General features: G+C 40.3%; 1 protein-coding gene across 3 annotated transcripts in view; it reads right to left on the reverse strand.

Moving 5' to 3' along the window:
- ATXN7L1 (ataxin 7 like 1) overlaps nt 1–21,786 on the reverse strand; it is a 111,139-nt gene extending 89,353 nt beyond the window's left edge. For all 3 annotated transcript variants that reach the window (XM_038153010.1, XM_038153008.1, XM_038153009.1), the window contains exons 1-2: nt 21,503–21,786; nt 20,925–20,993 (exon numbers count right to left, since the gene is read on the reverse strand). In XM_038153010.1, the coding sequence (XP_038008938.1) occupies nt 20,925–20,993; nt 21,503–21,617 (184 nt within the window). In that variant the 5' untranslated portion in view covers nt 21,618–21,786. The remainder of the gene's footprint in view (nt 1–20,924; nt 20,994–21,502) is intronic.
- Nucleotides 21,787–23,894: the final 2,108 nt, after the last annotated feature.

Below are 23,894 nucleotides of genomic sequence, written 5' to 3' on the forward strand. Positions count from 1 at the left end.
GTTTTTTTCTTCCTGATTGTATCATTCTAAACTCTCCATAAACACAAATGAAAACTTGCTAATTTCTATTTTGCTATTCTTTCATCATTTAAGTGAAAGCAGTTTCTTTTTTATGCACCAGCTGAATCTTACAGCTAACACTAGCAAAGTCATCACCTATTAAATTCAAGAGCAATACACAAATGCTTTCAGTAGAAAACACAGGCATAACTAAGATTTAACCCTGGATTCAAAATTTTTGTCTACATCTCCACATACTTAAAGTGAGAATACTGAGTTTCATCTCAGAATTATATTTTACAGCAAGGAGAATATTGCAACTATTTACCACTTACAGTTCAGATGCTGACCACTTGGCCATTCACAATTAACTTATTTTGATTTAGTATCAACAGGGTAGCTACCAGAAATTAACAGATGACTCCCCTTGTCAAAGAAAGGAGGAAAAAAAGAGAAAGCAATCATGAAAAAGAAATTGTAATACCATAAAAATCACTAGTAATCATTCATGCACAGTTAATTATCTAAACATGCCCCAATTCTTATTAAAGTAACATACTCACAGCTAGCTCACAATCACTGTTTACATTCCAAGTGCTTTACAACTGCATGTTTCAATAACCTTACAAGGACTTATTCCTCTCTTCAAACAGAACATTACAAAACATCAAACTTGTTGCAAAATCGCAGATGAAACTGTGAATAAAATCATCTCCACTAAAATTTCACCAAAATTATATGCTATACAAAAAAAATTCCCAAAAAACTACAGCATTTCTTCCAGGTGAATATTTCTTCATTGCAAAAATAAAAAAAAGAAAAAAAAAAAGAAAAAAATTCAAATAATACAGCACTATTCTTTCCAGTTCTATTGTAAACTGTTATTTCACACCCTTGAATTGCAATTTACTTTATTAAAAGTTACAGAACAAAGTACATTTCAATGACTGGATTACTGTGTTATCACCATGACATCTGCATACAAGAATATAAGGATCTCCTCAGGTCATATGCATGGATTTAACTGCATGGCTCTCAGTTACATTCAGAAGACTTCAAGATTTTGCACACTCCAGACTTACAAAAAAAAGGAATGTTCCCATTTTCAAAACAGTCAATATTCTGAAATTTTAAGAAAGATTTGGGACATGTAAGGTGAGTGAGATCATTAATGATGGGAGCTATGCTGCTGTTAATAAAAACTTTGCCCTTTATCTGCCTGTGCAGAGTGCTGAACACACATACCAAAGGAACTGTAAGCAGTCAGTAGCCCAGACACACCAAAACTCGGGACACTTTAAGCAAACAAAACCTTAATCATTTACCACACTTCTTGACTCCTTCAAACAGATTCTGATGATTTGCAAGCTCCCATCGTCTTCACATTAGGCATATCTGAAGCACTTACACAAAGCAAATTAGGCAAGAGGTCACACTACTAGGCAGGACACATCCCCTGAAACTTCAGATGATACGTTCCCACACCCTGCCACTGTATGAACTCCCCCTGGCTCCTCCTGCCCATCTGACTCCATGGTAATTTCCACTCACTTCTAGCCCCCTCCAACCATTTTCTTGCTCAAACCCCTCTAACTAAAACAAAGCTATGACCAAAAAAAAAAAAAAAAAAAAAAAAGCCAGGAGCAACTCAAAACTATGTCAAAGATATTATATACAACACAACAAGCAAGTTCCTTGCTGCAACATGTCTCTCTGAATGAACCAGCTCCATAGAAACACTCTGAGTGAACTTGCTTTCTTAAAAAGAAAATAATTAACTGATACCTGTTAAAGAGAAGGAAAGTGTCCTTCAAGCTATGGAACACACAGTAGCATCAAACTGCTAATCTGTCAACTCCTTTGATCTAAACAAATTCTGAAGAAAAAGAACCCCACATTTCAAAGTTATCAGAGGTTTCAGTACACAGGTTACTGAAGCAGTACACACATATACCTGTATACATTGTATACTCCAAGGCAAGCTTTGCCTGCGCTGTCTGACAAGAGACACGGATTTTGCTAAGAACCTACATTTGGTTGACTGCAAGAACAGCAAATTTTAAAACAATTAAACAAAACAAGAACAATAAGAAATAAAGTACACATATTCCAATGACAAAATCTCTTCTGTAAGACAGTCCTTAAGACAGGCACTTTCTGGAGAGACCAAAAAGCAGTTTTCTCTCCTAAGATAAAGGAAAATTAAAACTGAACTTGACAGCACCAATGTAAAGCTGTGGCTGGTCAGTCTCCAAGTTTCCACATACACACCTGGTCCTCCATCAGCTTTCATAAAAATATCAATGGTAAGGATGTAGCTCCCATGCAGATACAACTAGCTATGTTGTGTAAATAACAAGATCTATGTTGAAGGTGAATATTGTTGAAAACATGTCGTGTGTTGCAATTATATGCAGCAATTTATTTATTTTTATTCACCTCAGCTTCATACAAGCTCCCCATATGCAGGTGCATTTAACCATAGCACTCCAGCAACACAACTAGAGATTCATCTTGTATGTCTGGAGCTAGTCACTTGGCCTCTCCATGTTTCTCTGTTCCTCCATCTGTGATGCTTCACAGAAAGCTTGAGAGGCTTAATTTATTATGCAGCCTGCCAAGTGCTTTAGAGAAGTATGTTACTAAAGCATTAAAACTGTTTGCTGGTTCTGAAAGAGTAAATCCTTAACGAAACCAAAATGCAACCAGCAATACCCTTAAAGGTGGCTGTACTTTTTAAATGCAGAAGTATCATGTTTACCTTATTTGCCCTTATAGAAAAAAAGCCTCCATACTTAAGGTATTTTATTGCATTAGGACATCAGGAGATCTGATTTTCTTCTGAACCCCCTTTCCGCCCATTGACTGCTACACTCCCAAAGGAGGTGATAAGCAGAGAGAAGCAAACCAGTAATGCCAAATCAAAGTGACAAGTGCCCAGCCAGACTCACTGTCCAGAGGCCACAGAGAAAGATCTCCACTAAGGAATCAACAATGTTTAACTGACAGCAGATGCCAACTACAGGTTGCCTGCTCAGGGCAGGAAACAGTTCAGATGCTAATAAAGACAAGCACCAACTGTTCCCAACACCTGCAAGACAATATACTAAAAACAGACAGGAAACATATTTAAGCCCTAGACGTCTCTCAAACCAGTATCTCATGTGAAAGTTTTGTATCTATACAAACCCCAGGTATAGGCTTTTGCTCTTTTTCAGTTGTTGTTTTTACTGCAATATCACTGAAAGAATTCTCAGGAAGCCACTTCTGCAAGCAAAACAGTTCTCCTAAAATACTGACAATGGACAAAGACTATCTTAAAATACCAGCTATATAAAATACAGATACATATCTACCAACTCCCAAACACTAGTTCCATTTAAGGATTTATAATATACACTTTTATAGCAAAAACCAGTTAAAAAGGCAGCTGGAACAAAATAAGAAACTCAAAAGAGAAACAAATAAATAACAGTGTGATTTCTTGTAATTTTTAATATAATTAAAATATGACTAGTGAAATAAGACAATCTCAAATATATCACAGATTAAAACCAGTTTTCATTTAGGTAAAAGAGCCCCAGAACACTGCAAAACAGTTGTAATATTAGATCAAGGAACGTAAGTGATACCTTGAAAGAGGGTAATTTTGAATCATCAGATACTTAACAAAAATCTTGAAACCCAAGAGCAAACATGATTCCAAATAATTTTCTGGGTATATGAATGTATGTGTACACATCTGCATATGTTTTTAGGAAATCTGCCTGCAGATTTTTAGCATATAGCAACACTCCAGAACCATCCTTCATCAATCCAGCTAACTTTGTTGTGTGCTTTGTCTTTTTCAGACTGCAAATGTATATTTGTACTGCACTTTGCTGCTAGTGTATCCAGCACACAATTTAAAAGATGGCCTGATGAAACTGTCAGGATTCTGCACTAGCTCTCTGCATCCTTAAGCTCTCATATCAGCTCAAAGTATTTAAATCACACACTTCCACATCCACACTGCAGAACCTATCCTGTCTGTAGCATCCTGAGGAGTCACTACAGTAAAAATAACATTTTTTCCTCCTGACAGGTCAGCGTGGCTCTCTCTCAGCAGGTGTCTGGCAGTAAGAAAGAGTTTCAATTCCATCAGATGCACAGAGATGGACATACTTTTCTTCTGGAGCCAGCACCTGACCTACGTGCCATATCAAGAATATAGTGTTTAGCAAGTTAGCAGGCTTCTGCACATTTCAGGACAGGAACTCTCCTGGTGTGACTGCTGCCATTTGTCTCTTGCAGAAGCAAGCAGTGACATTTTGACAAGGGGAATGGGGAAGAGAGGAAGGGCTTTTTTGTAATCAATAGACATCAGATAGAAACACATGGCTCAAGATGCCTTGCCTTTTTGTAGGTAGGATACTGATAGAAAAAGCCAGGAAAACGCCCTGAATAGTCTGGTGCTGTCATGTGCTATATGAGGTTCTGCAGCTCTGCATCTTACTTCTTCTGAAGCAAGCACAACTTCAGTAAGATGACAGTCCTAATCCATTTAAACTTTGAGACCGTGCCATGACAACGTAGAGCATGATTTTTTTCAACAAGTACATTGTTCCTGTAGAAAGCAAATGAGAAGTAAGAACTTTGGTGCTCTTAACTTCCAGCTTGAGTAACTGCCATGAGGAAAAGTACCTCACAGGAAGGTGAAGCCTTGAGCTTTCTACAGTACCACAGAGGTTCCATATATTTTAAAGATCTTTATCCAACAGCAACAGTGATACAGATCTGCCTAATACACAGCCCAGCAAACCACTGCCTTGGCTGGACACACCCTGCCAGCCCAGTAACTTTACCTGACTATTTCCTCCAGTTTTTTATGAATCTCTCCCTCCTGCAGGGTTTCAAGTCTCCTTCTTGAATTCTTGCTTTCATATTAGAAATTACCCTTTTTAGTCCCTTATGTCAGAGCAAATATCATCTTTTGTTGTCATATTTGCCAGAGTATCAAATACAATTTACCTGAATGCAGGTATGGATTAAATGATGCTGGGAAGGTTAAGTAGACCAATCATCTGATTGATCTTAGCATGGCTGTTAGTGTTCCATAGCCTTGCAGCAGATCCTGATCTAATCCAACATTTGCTGGGTAACAGGATACACCTATTGAGGAGCCCATGACAAGGTACAAACATTCAGTCCAGCTCACTATACAAGAAACATTCAAGGTGACTCCAAATGTAAACTTCTAAATATTTTGTAACTACTCAGCCAAAAACTGATGTATCAGATAGCCATCAAGCTGTGCGACATTGTCACAGGCAACAACAAGGAACTGATGAAGACCCAGATTTCCTGAACCTGTAGAATCTCCTCACGGTATCGCCACAATGTAGCACAGGATATTTGTGACCCTGTACACGCCCAACCAGAAAAAGCCCACATGACACTTGAAAGTTCACATGGCTCTACAACAGAGCACACACTAATAGAACACACACTCGTATTTGGAGCAAACCTCATTGTCCAATTCACAGCTTGTTTTAGCCCTTCCAACTGCATCAAAACTAACAGCAAAGTCAATTCCACAGTACTGAAATTCTTTAGTTTTTGTTGGGTGTGTAAGCCCCAAACCCTGATAAAATCCAGTATTGCCTATTTTCTTTTTTAGAACACCAACTCATGCTTTCTTTTTTTACAGTTTTGGAGGCAGCAATACTGGTAAGGGGATGAGGGTGAAGAATTTATGAACTTAAGATGCAGCACATCTGCTCTTCACTTACTTTGTATACAGTGTTTACAAGAGTTATAGGACCACTGATGTTGGGAAAACCTCTAAAAGCAGGTTAGGTGCTTCCTTTAACCCCAAAGACACAACATTTCTCATCTAAGTTCAATCTACCGTCTATTAGCACTGATTTGCCTTGCTGTCAGCACAACCAAGAAAAAATGTGACACTCTCTCATACTGGTGATGATTTTACAAAAAAGAGGCAAACTAAATAATACAACTACCAATATCCTTCAAACAACTCCTACTGACTCTTTTGCAAAACTAGGATAAAGTGAGTTCTGATACAATTCATTAGAAATAACAGAGCCTTTTACTCTACCACAAAGATCAACCTGCTATATTCTCATAAATCCATGGCCAAGAAGGCAGCCCCAGGGAAAACCTGCTGACAAAGATTGTTTTGCTTTGCAAACAAAGTTGAAGAAGGCATTTGGGTCCAGCTGTCAATTACCTGACCTTACAATGAGAAGGCACAAACTACCTGCAATGCTTCTGAAAAGGCCAACCATTACATTGGTAAATGATTAAGTTATGCTTAGAATTAATAACTGGAGGGATATCAGTGGTTTTGATTACCAGAAAAACACAAAGTGAGATTGGAAAGCATTATTTCCTCTTTTACCTGCTGTCAAAGGACAGTCCCTTCTCACTCACCACATTAGAAAACTTTTTTTTTGCTTTTATCACCACATCTTTCACATGAACTTATTTTTTAACAAAAGCAGCAGTAACAACGTATGAAATTTTAGGGAGTTAGAACAAAAATCTTCCTTATGATCTGTACTGACTTTCTATGTTAAAACAGGCCACAGAATTTAACCATACTATTTTAGCCTCAAACCCAAGCCTTCAGGATGGCCAAAGTGCTGTGTGCTTCCAGGGAAAGGACCAGGGCCTTGTGTGAGTATTTTGTGCAACAGAGTCTACTACACCCCCGATAAGCTAATTTATTATCATTAGAAAACTGCATCTTATTTCTAGTCTGAACTGATCTAGCTTCAGCTTTCAGCCATGAGAATCCCCTTAATCTACCTGACAAAGAGCCATCTAACTGTCAGATACCTTTGCCCTGTCTAAGTACTTATAGACTTATCAGGTAGCCTCTACTGTCTGTTGATAAACTAAATAGATTGAGCTTCTTAAATCTTCCATTCTAAAGCTGATTATCCAGGCCTTAAATTAATGTGTATCTTTTTTCTGAACTCATTCCAGTTTTTCCAACACACAGATGTGGACATGAGAACTGGGATACAACAGTTCAGTAAAGCTGTATAAAATGTAGCAGCAGTCACCTCCCCTTACTCTCCCAGTCATTTCACCTCCCCCTACTCTCCCAGTCATGCACTTTCAGCCTCCTTCAAGACCACTTTGCAAAAGGAGTAACACTTCAAATAATCAATCCTCAAAAGCAATTCTTCCATCTCTGCTAATATTCTATCTAGTTCTTCCAAAACCAAAAAATCAGAATGGACCACGACCAAGTTTACGTGTTTATTGTAAAGAAAAAAATATGTATTTTTAACCCAAACGGCATAAGCTGCAAGAATGATGAAACGTATAAATTCAGCGCCTGTATTTTACAACAGAAAAACTGCAGAGAGAAAGATTACACTGCAATCATGTAATAGTTACCCAATTTAAAGCTTCCTCTTTAAACTACTATTTAATTCAATAAACTGAACATTTCCAGCCAATTTTGCACTATGGCGTTCTGATGCTCACTTATATATTCACCTCTTGAGGTGCTGGGTGGTCACAGCAGGGTTTATTCTCAGCAAAATCTGGTGGGCACAATGAAAAATTGCTTCTGGCTAAAGCCAGTGTTCTTCCAGACAAAGGGAGAGCTGCAGGCTAGTCATGGAGGATTTGCTAATGTTATAAATCTATCCATGTAGTGAAAATTACTTGCCAGTTATAATCTTCAGTTATTACTGTATCACCAGCTAGTTCCCCTTTCTATCCTGGATGAAAAAGAAACCCGAGTAAAATCATGAAGTATCTAGGATGACCATTTTCACAACACAACAAAAAGAAAACTGCCAAAAAAAATCCAATTAGAGATTATAAGATCATATCCTATCATATCTGGTAAAGTCCATGGTCCTCACTGGTAGAGTGGGTGCAGAAAAGGTGATGGTAATGTTTGCACAGCAAAGGAGCAAGCAATCTAGCTTTTGGAGCACTAACATCAAATTCTGCCTTTAAGTAATTTAAAAACTATTGAAAGGTACTATACTAGAATATGTAGTGACTTGCTAAAATATAGTGAATTTCTGCAAGTTTTTGCTGTAATAAGAGCTGACCCATTCTTCTAAGTGTGGTTTGGGTAACTGCTCTTTGAGACAAAGATAATCCCCAGCAATGTATTCTGAACTATGTCATTCCTTACTTTAATGTAAGTAAATGTAATGTATGTAAAATTTGGTGCCAATGGCAGCATCAACCTTTGAGAAACAATAAACAGAGTGCTAGTCAATAAAGCCTGTCACAATCTGTCATAGGGAAAGGTAACATGCTCTGTTATTTTGCTTTTTATCCCCCCCTCCCCAATAAATACATTCTATGTGCCTGTATTCTCTTTGTAATCTAGAAATAAGGCATTTTCCCTTTCCTTTTGAAATTGTTACGCAATAACATTCTTCAGTGAGGACTGGACTATACCCTACCAGTACAGAGTAGGCTTTCAGTGTTCTTTCAGTTCATTCCAGGGCAGGTATGATTAGTCCTTCAGCAGCAGCAGCCATGTTTGCCCATCCTCTTTCAGTGACAAAAAATTTCTACACATAGGTGGTAGGACATCTTGTGCCTCTTTACAAAGAGAGGTGATCTGTAAACATCAGTAACCAACTTGTTTCTTCTTGTGACTTCTTCCCTTCCACTCACTCCCTCTGTCTTTCCTCACATTGACCTGAATCCTATTTCATACCCTTCCTCTGGATATATACACATTGGCCTGATTAGTACCCAAAGCAGCTTCCATGTAATGATTTTGAACACAGGGAAAGTCTCTCTCATAACCTCACAGTACTAAAATGAGCAAGCTCTTAAAAGCACTTGCTCTGTGTACTGTTTTCATAGCACACTATGCTTGCACATGGTATGTCAGAAATCTGCCATGGAAAGCCCACATTCAAAGGGGTTCTCCTAAAAAAAATCTAAACTTCAGAGAAATTTGGACACAACAGGCTCATTCTAAGGTTGATGGTTGAGAACAAGAATCAAAACTGTTTAAAATTTTGCATGCCACTTACCCTCCAAACAAACAGGCAGAAAAGAACTAATACAGAAGAAAGAGTGTAAAAGAATGACAAATGTTGTTGCATACACAATGTGTTAGTTTCTCTTCACTTTTAGTCTAGTAGCAAAACTAGGGCACTATTCAAGAGAACAGATGAGGCTGAAGCTTAATAATAAAGGCAATGTTTAAGTGTTTGGAGAACAGAGGTCATGTTTAGGGAACAGAGTTAAGAAAGATTAAGATTTATCTTTCAATATTTATGTTATTTTTGCAGTCTGGCAATTACAATCAGTTTTGCTTTCCAGCTCCGAGACAGTAAGACAATATTAGTAAAACAGGGAGAGTTTATTTTTACAAATGAACTGCTTTCACTAGAAATCTGTTCTGTATGCTACTTTCCTGTGCGCTATACTATCAGCTTTGATGCCTCCTTCCTCCACATCAACTAATTATTCTCTACCTCCTTCAAATTCTTCCTTAAAATAGCTTACTGCATGAAATTTTTCAACATTCACAGACTGATTTTTGTCTTCACAACATACACTGCTTATGGTTTTGTCTGAACTGTATTGGAAGCTCTCAGAAATACAGACCATATCTTGCTGTTTCAAAGCTAACACTTATATATGTTACATTATTTGAACACATATATGACACATCTCTTTAAAACTTCTCCAAATACATGCTTAATTACAAGGAATTAAAAAACCTCAATGAAAAGCCTACAAGAACTTCCACAGAGGATACACTCTTACCTTCCAGGAAAGTGATAAAAGTTTACAATACCTTTGATTTGCCAAGGAGCTTGGAAAACAAACAGTCAGAATAGTGACAGGTATCTTGAAAAGCTGGAAAGAATAATAAATGCCACAAAATAAAACTCGTAGCATTCCCTCTTCGAGCAATGCAGTCAAGAATAATTTTTCTTGATGAGCAAGATCCCAAAAATATGTAAAGCTGCATTACCTCTTTCAAAATTTAAATACCTAAAAGGCCTGGTAATGTTCACACCCAGTGTGTTGTGAGTTATGAGAGAAGCTGAAGAAAACTTACACCAAGCACAGAATGTTCGAAGACTCTATTAAAAGCACTATACACACAGCTCACCATAATTTCAAGAGCTGAAACATTTTTCTCCCATTTCTCCTCATGTTTTTCCATTGCCATGCATCCAGTTTCTTAATATATTTGCCCAAGGTTCTCCAAGTCTTCTAAAAAGCCAAAAATATAGCAAAAGCATGAATACAATCAGAACCACAAAAGTTCATGATAGTGCACAAAAAAAAAAAACCAACATCTGAGAGACCCTGAAGAGAAATTCTGAAGACTTTTTACTTTTCCTGTTTTCTAAGCACCTCTGCATGGTGACGTGTATAAGCTGCTGGGATGACTGAACATTGATAACATACAGGGACATGCAGAAAGTTGCTTGGGAAAGGCAGGCAAGGTAATGAATAAAGCCTTCCAAGTCAAAGAATCAGCTCAATGCTCTGCGCGTGAAGGAACCAATCTCTCCCACAGCATTTTCCTCCTCTTTAAACAGTTGTTTAGATCTACTAAAGAGATGTGAAAACCTGAGATTAACTTCTTAGACACTGAATGACATGAATGACGGCCATTCCATCTAACCCCTCTAAAATTACTGTCCTGCTTTCTCAGAGAAAATAAAAAAGTGCTGCATCATAAAGCATGCCTGCCTGTAGCATGTAGACAGGAACAAGCTGCTTTGCCCTGCAAGACAAGCAAAAGCCATACAACCATGGTTACCGCAGCACGCGCCCAAGCTCTCACGATACACCCTGAGCAGTACGACATTACCCGGGGCCCAGTCCACGATAATGAAATCCCGTGGCCTTGTCTCAGCTCTGGAAGCAGGAAGCACAAGTCAGTTTCAGTATGTGACAGATCATGTAGACATAAGACTACTTATGAAGCACTGCAGGAAGGAACAGAACTACGACTTTCATGTCCATCATGTTATGTGATAGATATGACCACACACTCTTCTCTCTCATGAAGAGCTTTTTTTTTTTTCTTTCTGTGATGGTTTTTGCTCGGCTTGCTAATACTAGGTCCAACACCACCAATCCTGAACTCACGCTTGTCTTAAACATCCATTTTCTTTGCTATATTCTCGTCTGTCCTAGAATTTGCAGTAGAAATGAGAACCAGTCTGAAAATGAGGTTATCGCACATTTTCTCTCTCTCTCTCCTGCTGCTTACTAATCTGTGCCATTCCTCCAGTTGAGCTGAACCCACACCTGCAATTTCAGCCTTTTTTCTTCCTACTTTTGACTCACTCCTCAAACCTTTTCTTTTGTATCTATTTCTTTCTCAGCAATACAATGCAAATATTTATTCCAAGAGAAAGCGAGAAAACATAATAACCATTTCACATTCTCCCTTCCCACTCTCTTTCTCTCCCTTATAGCTCTCCCTTCTTCCTTGTACAATAGAAGTAAAACACATGTGTTCCACTCTCTCCTTGGCTCAGTCTCATCAGCCCATACCTCACATCTCCTTTCTCCTCCCGCTCTGACAGAACAGCAGAACAGTCAATCAGTCTTTCCTGTGTTTGGAAATCTACTTCTGACTCCTTGATTCTCTAACTACATTACTCTTCCTGTCCTTCTTTCATGTCTAAGCTTATTATGCTCTGTTTGATAACAAATTACACTTTTGTCTCTAACTTCAGCATGAGTTTCCTTCATCTGACCCTTGCAATACAGTGAAACTATACTCACTAAAATGTATAAAAACCTTTTACTATTGCAACATCACAAATTCATCATTTCCATCACCCATAATCCTTGTGTGTTCTTCATAAAAATTGGATGCCTTTCTCCTTTTGAAATTCTGTTTCTGACTTCCACTTTCTGCTCTCTTCTCTCCTACTGCCCATCCTTCCTATACCAATCCCTTCAGAGAGTACTGGCAGGCTCCTTACTCTTCCTTTGTCTTCTAGCAGATCTCCATTGAGCTGTATTTTTTGCTGCTACTCATATGTCTGAGAATTTTACATTCAGTTCCTGAGAACAATCTCAAATACAGCAGATTAATATCTAAACAAAAAATCTCATTCTATCTGACACCTCTTGCCACTCAGTAGCTCTTAGCTTCAGCTCGATGCAGCTGAAACAGAATTTAGGTCCCACAACTCCTACCCTCTTTTCTCCACCTCTTCTCTTGATCACCCTGGACAGCATAATCAACTTGTCCATCATTCAGATATAAGATGCATGATAAACTACTATGTCATCTTTGCCAGTAGCTTCTCTCTTAAACTGTTCATTCAGGTTACATCCACATCTGAGTGATTCTTCCTGGGCATCCTGAGGACAAAGTCTGCTGTAAACATCTTCAGAGATAAAGGTTTGTCTGGGGGTTTACCTCACATTAGTTGTATTTTTGTATTTTTCATGTTGACAAACATTATTCTGCTTGTTCACACTGTTCCAAAAGTTCCTTCTTCTACATTGTCATACTGCTTTACTCTCTGCATCCTTCTATGCACAATCCTCCATTCCAAATTTAAATATTGGGAACAACTCATCTTTGCTTTCCAGGCTCCTCTGTCTTATGTACCCTAAACTGTCCACATCCTACTTGCTGTCACACCATTTGCTCACATTTCTAGTTGGTTCACAACGTCAGTATCCATTCACAAAGCTTTCAACAACCAGCCTGTATTTTCATTCAGGCCAATTTCCACACCTGAGTAAGGATACCTTCAAAGCTCTTGCAAAATTATTCACTACCATTGAAATATCACCTTAAAGCTTTCCTTGCTATGGTTCTAAGAAAGTCACTTTAGTTAAGGCTAAAGTTAAACATCTATCACATTGAGCAACTAAGTGCTTTTGTTTGTCAGTATTAAAACTCCTGCTTCGTCATACATTCAAAAATTAGTTCTCTGCAGCACAATTTCACAACACACAAGCACACACCCTTCCTCCCTTTGCTGGTACCACGCAGAGTAGCATCTAGTGCCTGACGGGGCTGCTAGGCACTAGAATCATGCAAATAATAATACTGCCTCCCTAGTCATTGCAGTAACAGATCAATTACTTATATTCCTCCAGATCATCGTCCACTGACAATCTCCATTATCAGACCCAAACAAACAAGGTTTTGGCTGTGTCAGTGTTTGCTGTTGTGGCATGGGTCCAACAAACTTTTCAGATGTAAATCATTGTATCATCCTGTCTCAGTAAGACATAATGAAGAGCAGCTTAAAAAACAACTGAATATGCTATCACATGATAATCTACCTAATCTGGACAATCACAAGTGGCCAGCCTGAAAGCCACCTGAGGACGCGATACTTATCAGAGATTAAAAAGTGAACACACATAATGGTTTACATTTCTTTACATCTCAGCTTCCATTCTGACCATTTCAGCTCAAAATGATGACAAGCTCAAGTCACCTTATTCTGTTACTGGAGATGTCCAGTCCCATCCTCTTTTGTCTTGCTAGAGAAGAGAATTTTCATCCAGCAAACTTTTCAACAACTGCTGATATGACATAGCAGTGTTCAATCCAAATATAACTGCAAATTCCCAGACTGTGCCTGCCCCCTATGTCTAGTCCCCTGCAGTAGGAAAAGGAAGAGAAAGAATGACTGGACAGAAAACATAAAACACTGTATAACAGAAACAAACGTAAACAAAATAAAGAACATAAAGAAGATCACACAATCAAACCCCACGAACTCTTGCCCTTTGCCAGTCATTCTTATGTCTTGATACTACTTCATCAGTCACTCTTCTGTCTCCTCTGCTGAACACCTGCTCCCAGGGAACGGAAAGGGAAGCCAGCCTAACCCCCTGTGTACCACACACAGCTCTGTCACAATACAACTGCTTCCGTTTTACGGATGATTCAGGAGGGGCCTGTGGACTAAGTGAAACTGCACTAGACAGATACAGGAACCAGCAGTTATGCAGAACCTGGAACTTCTTTGCTACTTCTGGCTGATGCTTTTTCTGATCTGGGAAAAATTCCCCTTCTTTTTTTGCCAAACAGCACACACTTTGTAAATACATGAAGACAGAAATCAAGAAGCTGGAAGACCAAATAACTGCAAATTCTAATTACTGTCAAGAAAACAGAGAGACAGGAATAGTGTTGGGCTTAAGCACTGTATTATTAATACAACTTAGTAAAATACAAAATGAAATTACTGAATAATAAGCAAAACATTTCAGAAATAAGGAAGATATTTCTATAAGTCCAAGACCAAGAGCAATCAGAAAGCTCACTTCCCCAGCAACATCAGTGGCTTTCAGGCACGACATTTAATAAACCATACAAAAAGTTATGACAAAACCAGTCCCTTAAAATCAACCACAGAACGGGACACAGAAGAGAAAAGGAGAGAAATTATTCATGCTATAGTTGGTTTTCCTCTGTTCCATATCAGTTTCAAGTAGCTGTGCTGGATTCTTCATTCAATTTGAGTCAGCTTAGTCAGCTGCATAGCACTGCAATAAAAAAACTGGGCCATTTTTACTCTCATGGCATCTACCCTTCTCATCCAGCAAGAGAACCATCAAAGACTTCTTCCTATAAACTTGCTAATAGACCTCTGTCAAACACCCTTACTATGTCACGACAGCATTTGCCAAGGGTTTTTTTGCATAATAATTACTTAAAGACACTAGCTTCACCTGGCATCCTGCACCATTAACTCCTCAATCAGCTTTTTCAAAGACAAGCTGAGAACTTCTGCACCAAGCTGAACTTGGAAGACAGAAAGATCCAGTAATTTAATCCATGCCCATACAAACCAAAAAGCTTTCTTGCTAGTTATTCCAAAATCACTCTCAATAATGAACAGTCACGGCATTCAGATAAACTTATACTGGAGTTAACTCTTCAAGAAACACTCATAGTAACAATACTATTTTTAATGAAGGTGATCCTTCTTAGTAATGCATGCAGTGACTACCAGAAACGCTCACTTTGACTATCAGAAACTTATGTTTTCTGCCTACAGGACTCCTGAGATTCACAACTTCAAATGTAATTTGAAATGTTTTCCATAGGATTTACCATTGTTTTCATCTCATTCATACACCTCAGCCTTGGTTAAATGGCTATTATTTTTTTTTGTCCAAAGGTAAAACAGAACCTGATAATGTCCCTATTTTTAATTAACTAGAAAAAAAAAGGCCTATTTCAAAGAAATTACTTCATTTCACAGTGGAAATGGTTCAGCTCTTGTGTAGTCTCTTTTCAACACACAGAAATCTATATTTCATCTGTTATAAACTATTAACTACATACAGAGGCAGATCAACAAGAAGACACACACGTGTTTTTATATCTAAATCAAAATCAGATACACAAAGTAATTTACTTTCTGTAGTGACAGCAGGGCTCGGGATACCCTCTAGTAAACACATACATTTCCCTCTTTCTCAAGTCTGGTTATAAATTACAACTAGTAGAAGGAATGTCAGAGACAGATCCTTAGTGACAGTGCTGTCAGTTGACAGGGAATCACACATGGTTTCCCCACACATAATCAAAAAAAGGTACCTTAAACAACAGGAGATCTAATCTCTTCAGAACAACTGTTGCACAAATAATGCATTTCATCGAGACATGTGCACCTAACAAAACCAGATTTTTCAAATGAAGTCCTTTACAGTACTACAGTTTTAGATACATATTCAAAAACATCAAAATCTTGATTCAAAACACAGAATGTTTGATCAGAGAGCCTCACCATTACTCCACTCCTTTTATCCAGTGTGTGGGATGAAGAACTAAAGGACAGGTTTCAGAAAATAACTATGTAACTATGAAGATAAACTACAATTCTGACTAAATTTTCTGGGCGCTATCATACATAATGTTTCATTCTTCCTCTGTCATCATTCCTTGAAACACATTAAATGAGGTGACAGCCATAACCAGGAGACATGCCACCCCCTTGCAGAAGCTGTCCATATAAGAAAAAATAAAAATATCAGAGCCAGAAATCATATATAGAACTGATCAGTCACTTATGCACCAGAATGCACACCAGAACTCAATTCCACTGTCATTTCTCACCCTAAAAAATGACCCCATGGGGACTTCTGCTTACTGTTCTTATTCCCAGTATAAAGACACGTAAGAAAAAGTTTCTTACCATTGCCCTGCCAATTCTCAGTTCTTTCATTCATTAAGCACCACACAATATTACATCTGTTTAAGAATCAGTATCTCTGGAAGACTATTTTAGCTTACAGAGAAGAGACAGAAAATTATATAACATTCAACCCTCTCTTTTGCCCACTGCAAAACCAAAACCAACCCCAAATCATCAACTGTGGTGGTCTAAATTCAAGAACCTCATTTCTTTCTTTTGGAGAAAATGTTTACAACCTTGTTATCATTTTCTTTCCCTCTCAGCCCTTTCTAACCTTCCCTACTACCACAAAAAGGTGGAAGATGAAGGCAGTAAGTAAAACGAGAATATTTTTATTCTCTTTTGTTTAGTATGTTTTTAAAGGAGACAAATAGCACCACGGGCAAACCACTAATAAACAAAAAATAAATAATAATTAAATAAAAGTTAACTCCAATATCTATGCTTACATTAACCAGCTGGTTTTGTCTTCTCTTCTTTCACAATCTCCCCATAATAATTTTAGCTCTCTTCCTCTTGCTTTTCATAAAGTAGAATGTTGCATGTCACATCCTTTTTCCCCCCATAGAAGTGTTCCTTACCACCACCTAACCTCCTTAACTTCTTATTTTTCCAAGAAGGACAATAAAATCATCAAGATATTTTTCTGAAGAATTAAAAAGATACAGGGATACTGATTAGTCTTGCTTTCAGTAATTTTGTTCTTATGTTGCTAAAGGATTTATCAAAAAACTTCATGTCAGATATTTGTTTGGGAAATCAAAATAGGAAAAAATATACTGTAAACAATTATCCAATAGATTTAAAACTCCAGTTTGCACATGCAATCATAAAGTAAAATGGTCAAGTTTGGGGTGCAACAATAAAAATCTCATAATATAAAATCAGAAAAAACAATTAGAATCTTTTCTATACCATTCTTAATGTCAAACAATAATGAATCACTATGATTAGTGAAAAGATTATCTAAGACAAAACACACACATCATCAGATTGAAGTTCAATAATACAGACCCACTGAACTGGGAAACTGAAGTTGACTATGACACCAAGTACCCAGACACAGACCGAAATGCCACAGGTCATATTTAACTCTGCTGTAATTCACACAGATTCAAAGGATATCTTTTGCTCCTTTACAGCCTGTTTTTACCTACAAACACCCATAGCAATCAATGCTTGCACATTCCTAAACCAATTATTAATACAGGTTCTGTATGCGGAACCAAAAAAATCCCATTCTTCCATTATTTTCTCAGATATTGTATCAAGTAAAACACAAGCCTCCAAAATTAATCTCTAATCATCTACAGGTTATGGCTCATAATAACAGAACGCTGTACCTGCCTCAGGCACACAGTAACTGTGATGTTCTACAGAACACAAACTCTCAAATACAGACTTCTTTTACTATGCCTGCTATCTGCAAGAAAATCTTCAATTCTTCAAATATGCCATTCAACCTTTTAAAATTTAACATAAATTCTAAATGCTGCTCTAATTCTGATAACCCCTCTTTTAGCTAAGCCGGTTGCTTGGTAGTGATTTGTCAGATAAGTTACACAATACAGTTTCTGTTTCCTGATTAGATAAGCAGATAAGTTTTGGGGTTTCTTTTCTGGCACTAACATTTATGTATAAAATTTCTCATTTTCTGTGAACACTTGGAACTTTGTCATCCCCTCTCTACACATCCACATGCCAGTGAAAGTCAACCATGGACAGAATGCATTTGCTATAGGAAAACCCAGAGTAAGTGTCAGCATGCAAAAAGCAATTCTGTCTAGAAAACTGAACAAATGTTCAGGAAATTTCTCTCCCTCTATGGTGCCTACATATACACTGCAGAATAAAGGAAAGCAGTGAGCAATACCTCTGTGTCTTTACTTTTACCCCTAAGATGGGGCACAGGGGGCACAGGGCCTCAGTGCATGTCTTGCATCACAGAAAAGAACAGCACAGTCAGACTGTGAGCCCTCTGCCCAGGGAAGCAAGTAGCAACCCCTTGGGCAGGCAGAGACTTGGCAGGCAGTGTTCCTACCCCCCACCTCCAGGAAATGCTGCCTCCCACATCCCCTCCTGGGCCAAGGCGAGGAAGAAGAGCAGCCCACCACTCTAAACACGCATGGTACACAACCAGAAAGGAGGCAGCGAAGCAGGGATCACGCTAACTGGAAGCAGCACTTTTCGCCACCTAACACCATTGTTTTTCTACAAAACCAAAGTGAAACACCTTGTCATGGTCTGAAAACCAACATATTCCCACTCTTTAGCTTCCACCGTGCCCTGCACACAGTTTCACTCATTTGAAAAGCCTTCTTGCTAAACTGCTTACAAAGGCATGGCTGCATAAACCTGATCACATCAACTAAAGACGATGAAGTACAGACAAATAAGAAGTGCAGAGAGATCAGGTTTTACACTATCTTTATCAAACAGGACAGTAATTTTTTGATACTTAAAATCCTGTCCATCTGTTGCACCTGGCTACTTGATACAAGTAGGTCACAAGTAACATTTGATTTTTCTAAGACACCACTTAAAATCTGCTGGCACCACAGATGCCATTAAAAGGTCTACTCAAGTTGGTAAGATTGTAAAAAAAAGGAGTTGGGTTTTGTTTTCAGACCTATCATAACCACAACCCTCATCTATGAACAAAGCAGGCAAAAAAATTCAACATGTCACACAACACATGAGCAAGGTCAGAGTAAAAGCACAACCATTTCTGCAAATACATGAGAAATGTTTCCTGCAGACCAATCTAACTCTTGAAATCTTCCCCCACCTTTATTACTAAGGACTGTAGGACATAAGGAAGATTTACAGTGGGTGTTCAGACACACAGATGGGTGTGGTGAAAACACCTGTATTAACAGACTGCCTAAGTGAATACAGTAGAAATATTTCGATACATACTAATTTATTCAAACTTCATGGAAGTTCTTCCTAAGTGATCTAACACAAGTTACTACTTGAAAGCAATAACATCCCTAAGGCTTTTTATTTTCTAAATATAACAGTCAATTTTGGAGGTTTTTTACACAGTATTATGACATAAGTACTATAAAAGCCAGTAAGCGCTTCACACCTGTCATGATCATAATGTCAGCAATGACATTACGCTTTGTTTGGAAGTAATTTTTCTGGTTAGTGAGTTTAAATAGAGTTCCTTTTATGGAGGCTCTGACACCCCCCCCCCCCCCCCCAAAACCAAACAAGACTGGAACTGATAATTCACACTGAATCTTTCTAGGAAACAATTTGCATATTATGTATAACTAAGGAGTAGAGATGCTTCAATCTTTATGTCCCATGCTTATAACAGGAATTTGTGTTCAAGGACTTCTGTGCACAAAATATTTTATCTCAACAAATTAAGTGCCTTATGAAGGCACAGCTGAAGTAGCAAAATTTTTGTTCAGTTATTTTTGAATCAACATTACTGATATATGTACAGAGCTTTGAACCTTTTACCTATAAATAACTACATGAAAATCCCAGTTCTGTTGCTAACTTATCTTTGGGCTGACAAAATAGAGCGGTTCAGGCATGTGAGAATCAAGATAGGAACACAATCAAGCTTGGCATCTCTGTAAAGGTCTTTCAAAAAGGAAGTTTTATGGTATTTTAAATAACTTTAATGCATACTCCATGCAATTTTATAGTTTATCACACAAATCTACATTACTCATTAATTCATTCTTTTTTCAAGAGCTTGTTTAGAAAACATAAAATTCCTTTGAGCTGCCAAGATGCTCAAAATCGAACGTACGTGTAATGACAACTGTAATGTAATGAGAAATTTAACATCATTTCAGAATATATTTTATGACATTACAGGTAATAGTGGGATTTCTCTCAGCATGAGTAAGTCACACCAAAGTTTCACTATGATGGGATCGTTCATTATGAACCGACTTCCCAAGAAGTATTTCCCAAGATAGAGAGCTTGTGTATGTAAAGCACTTTCTTAACGAAACAGAAACAAACACAAAGCTACTTGAAAAAGCATCCTGAACTATTTCACTAGTTGCATTAGGTGTTACCTCAACATGATATTAATGACACACATCACAAACAAAATGTTTCTCCTCTCGCAGCTGACAGAGCTGTGACAGGCCTGGCATACTGGCAAATACCACTGACCTGGAGTTTGCCTGTTCACACTCACGGTACCAGAAGAACTTATGGCCCAAATGCCTAATTTTATTTGGTTTTGCATAATATGAATGGGACAGTGTAACCTAAGATAATATTTAATGCTGGCTGCTCAGTTGACTGTAGGTCACACTCAGCAGTGCAAATGAAGAATAAAATGTGATTTGAGCTAAAGTGAAAGAACTCAAAGATTGTAACAAACCCTTTCTCACTGCAAGGGAAAACATCTCCACTAAGATCCTAATAATAATATAACGTTTAAAGTTTATGTGCTTATCTTCACATGAGCAACTGGAATGTTGCACCAAGGGACAGGGTCCACAAAAAAATCCAATATGGCCACTGATGTGTAGCTGTCTTTTGCCTCAAAATTGTCTTATCTTTTACCACGTCTGTCAGTTGCATGTATACACCTGTTATACCCTTACTTCAAAAGAAGTTGACACAGTGACAGTCATCTGCATGTATCCAACCCTGAAACGTTCTTCACGGCAGAGAAATCCATATGCTATCAGACCACCCTGCCAAGGCCAAACCACAGTCATTCACAACCACCAAGAGACAGACAGGTAGAGAGGTGTGCCAGCACTATCCACTTACCTTCTTTATTAAGCCTCATAACCTCCCTGCTTTTTCCACCCTCCTTTCCAGTCTCTTCCAGATCTACACCTGCAGAAGAGAAGCAGAGTCAGGAAGCGCCGAGGGCCCTGAGGTGTGCATTTATTGTTTGGCGAGGGGAGGAGGAGAGAGAGGTGAGGAGGTGAGCGGTGTTTCTATTCGCAACGGCAAAAGCACAATGGTCGGAGCATCTGCCAGGGAGCGGAACCGCCGGGCCCCCCGCGGCAGCACCCTCGCCCCCCCCCCCCCCCTCCCCGCCCGCGGCATCCTCCGGCCCCTCCGCGCATCCTCCCCCTCGCCCCCTTCCCCCACCGCGGCGCCGGCCCAGCGCCGCGGGGCAGCGGCACGGCAGGCGCGGCGCGGCGTGCGCCTCCCGCACACATGGCACGGGGGCTCGGCCGAGCGTCAGCTGAGCGCCCGGGGGGGCGGCACCTCCCGGCCCCGGCGGGAGGAGGGAGGGGAGCGGTGGGGGGGGGGGGGGGGGCGGCCCGGCCGGACCCCGGCCCCGCTCCGGGGGGAGCGGCGTGCGGAGCCGGACCGCGGCCGGTCCCTGCCCTTACTGTGCGGGGGGGCGGCGCCGTGCGCGTGCGGGGGGGCGGCCTCCCGCACCCAGGCGGCCCAGGGCTGGCCCAGGAACGCCTCGGGACTGGGCACGGGCCGCTCCAGGGCCGCCATGGCGCCGCGCCTGCTCCTGCCTCCTTGTTGCTTTTCCCGTTTCCTTCGGCGGCGGCGGCGGCGAGCGAGCGAGCGAGACACGGGATTCGAGAACGCCGCACGTCATCCTCGGGACGTTCCGCCGCCCACACGGGGGTAGTGTCAGCCCCTGCTCCCTATCAGATCGGGCTCCCCGCCGCACAGCGCGCATGCCCGCGTCCCCCGCGCCTGCGCCCCGCGCCGCCGGCACCGGGCCCGCGCCCGCCCCGAGGGGCGCCGGACCCGCGCGGCCCCCGCGCTGCCCCTCCGGCACCGGCCCGGCCCGGCCCGGCGGAGCGGAGCGGGGCCCGCGGCCCAGGAACCCCGCCGGGAAGGCGCAGCCGCCGGCCGTGTGCGCCTCGGGGCTGCGCGCCCCGCGTCTCGCAGCGCCCGCAGTAAGTCCGTGGGACGGGCTCTCGGCAGCTGCGGCGCGGCCCTTCCGCGCTCCAGCGCGGCCGCGAACCGGACCCGGAGCGCGGGGCTGGGGCTCCCTCGCTCCCCCGCTTCCAGCAGCGCTCCTGTGGATCACCTATAGCCGCAACCACAGCCATTTTGTTGTCCAAATACTGCCTGATCTGTAGTAGGCTTCGTCTGTTTGCAAATGGGATTTTTCTCGTCTTGGTGTTCTGGGCTACGGTACAGCAGCTCCGAACTCGCAGGTCCGGCTACTATCAAACAATACCGAGGTTTTCAACTCGCTCTACATAACCTATGGGACGTAAATGCTTAATTTAGGATAGTGTCATTTTTGCTTATTTCACCATTGAGGTAAGAATAGAAAATATCCGTGAGCATTTTTATACTCCGTATACCTGCTCTGGATTAGGAGTTTCAGCATAAGCCTGTTGCTTCAGCTCATACCTCTTAAGTCAAATATAAAAGCTCGCAGTGAAGGACTTGGTTTCATTTAAGCAGCCTCACATATCCCTCACATAGTGTCTTTCATGCAGCTCTGCAGCCCCATTAGGAGTGGTGATGACTGAAGCTAATGGTTCAACAGCCGCTTCTCACAGTGGTGATGTGAGCTTTTCATGATCCTGTCCTTGTCCTGCATCTTTTCCCAGACACTCCTTCGCTTTTTGCTGGTTCAAACTATTGCGAGGCAATACTGAAGCAGAGCATGGAATTAATGTGGACTCAAAAAACAAACAACCCCCCAAAAACCCAAAACAAAACCAAAACCAAACAAACATAAAACCCACCAAAACATTTCAGCCCTGCTCAAAAGCTGGAGCTGTGGCCAGAGGGGCAGGACTGGAGTTGCTGCAGTCAGCACTGCTGCCTGTTGCAAGGTATATGGTGCTGCAGTCTAGAATAGATTTAAATAAATTTCCCACAATTTCATTAAGACTAATCTCTTTATAGTGCTAAAATGGATAAAGACTTGGGATCAAGGACAGACACTCTTTGCCTTATGTACACTGTCAAAACACCTCTTCCAAAAAGTAGCTGGAATATACAAGTCCCATCCCTAATGCCCAGAGGTGAGCCTAAAAGCTTTCATTCTGTATGGCCTAGCCAGGGTGCCTCCAGTCAAGTAAGCATTGGCTACAAGAAACTTCAGTAACATTATCAAAGAAACAGAAAGCTCACCAAAATACCCTTCAAATAAAACCAGGTAATCACAGCAGGCTTGTTAGCAGCCATCGTGAAGAAAATCTAGGATGCATGACCTTTCATAGACTACATGGGGAATTTCCAGAAGCAGGAAGGGTGGTTGTGATGTAATACAAAGCCCTGGCAAGATATATTTAGAAATATTATGTGCAGTTCTATCCACCAGTTTAAATTAATCTTTCTGTCAAAAAATAAGTGTGGACAGGGTTATGCAAAAGATCAGAGGAATTAAGATTCTATCATTTGAGGAGAGTTTTACTTAGTCTAACAAAATTCAGCTGGTAGTAAATATGTTTGATGTTTTTAATTATAAGGACACATCATTCCTTCCACATCAATGAGGAAGAAAAAAAGAATAGACATAAATTACTTATGTTGACGTTGAAGACTCTGCCCACTATACTGGAAAACTCTTTGGTCGGGGATAGCAAGATGGAATTCCTTAGAAGGAATGATAAATGACATGAACTTAATAGTCAACCATGTTTGACACTTGTGTTCAAATTCACTGCAAGATAATTGAGCAAATGTCTTGACAGTGGCCAAACAGCCTCATAACAAGAGAAGTTAAACTGCACAGCTTATACCGTGATACTGGTGTGATTACCCTAGGTGTGGTTCTGGAGAGAAGATGCAAAAGAA

This window comes from Motacilla alba, chromosome 1A (genome assembly GCF_015832195.1).
Source record: "Motacilla alba alba isolate MOTALB_02 chromosome 1A, Motacilla_alba_V1.0_pri, whole genome shotgun sequence".
Taxonomy (NCBI): Eukaryota; Metazoa; Chordata; class Aves; order Passeriformes; family Motacillidae; genus Motacilla; species Motacilla alba.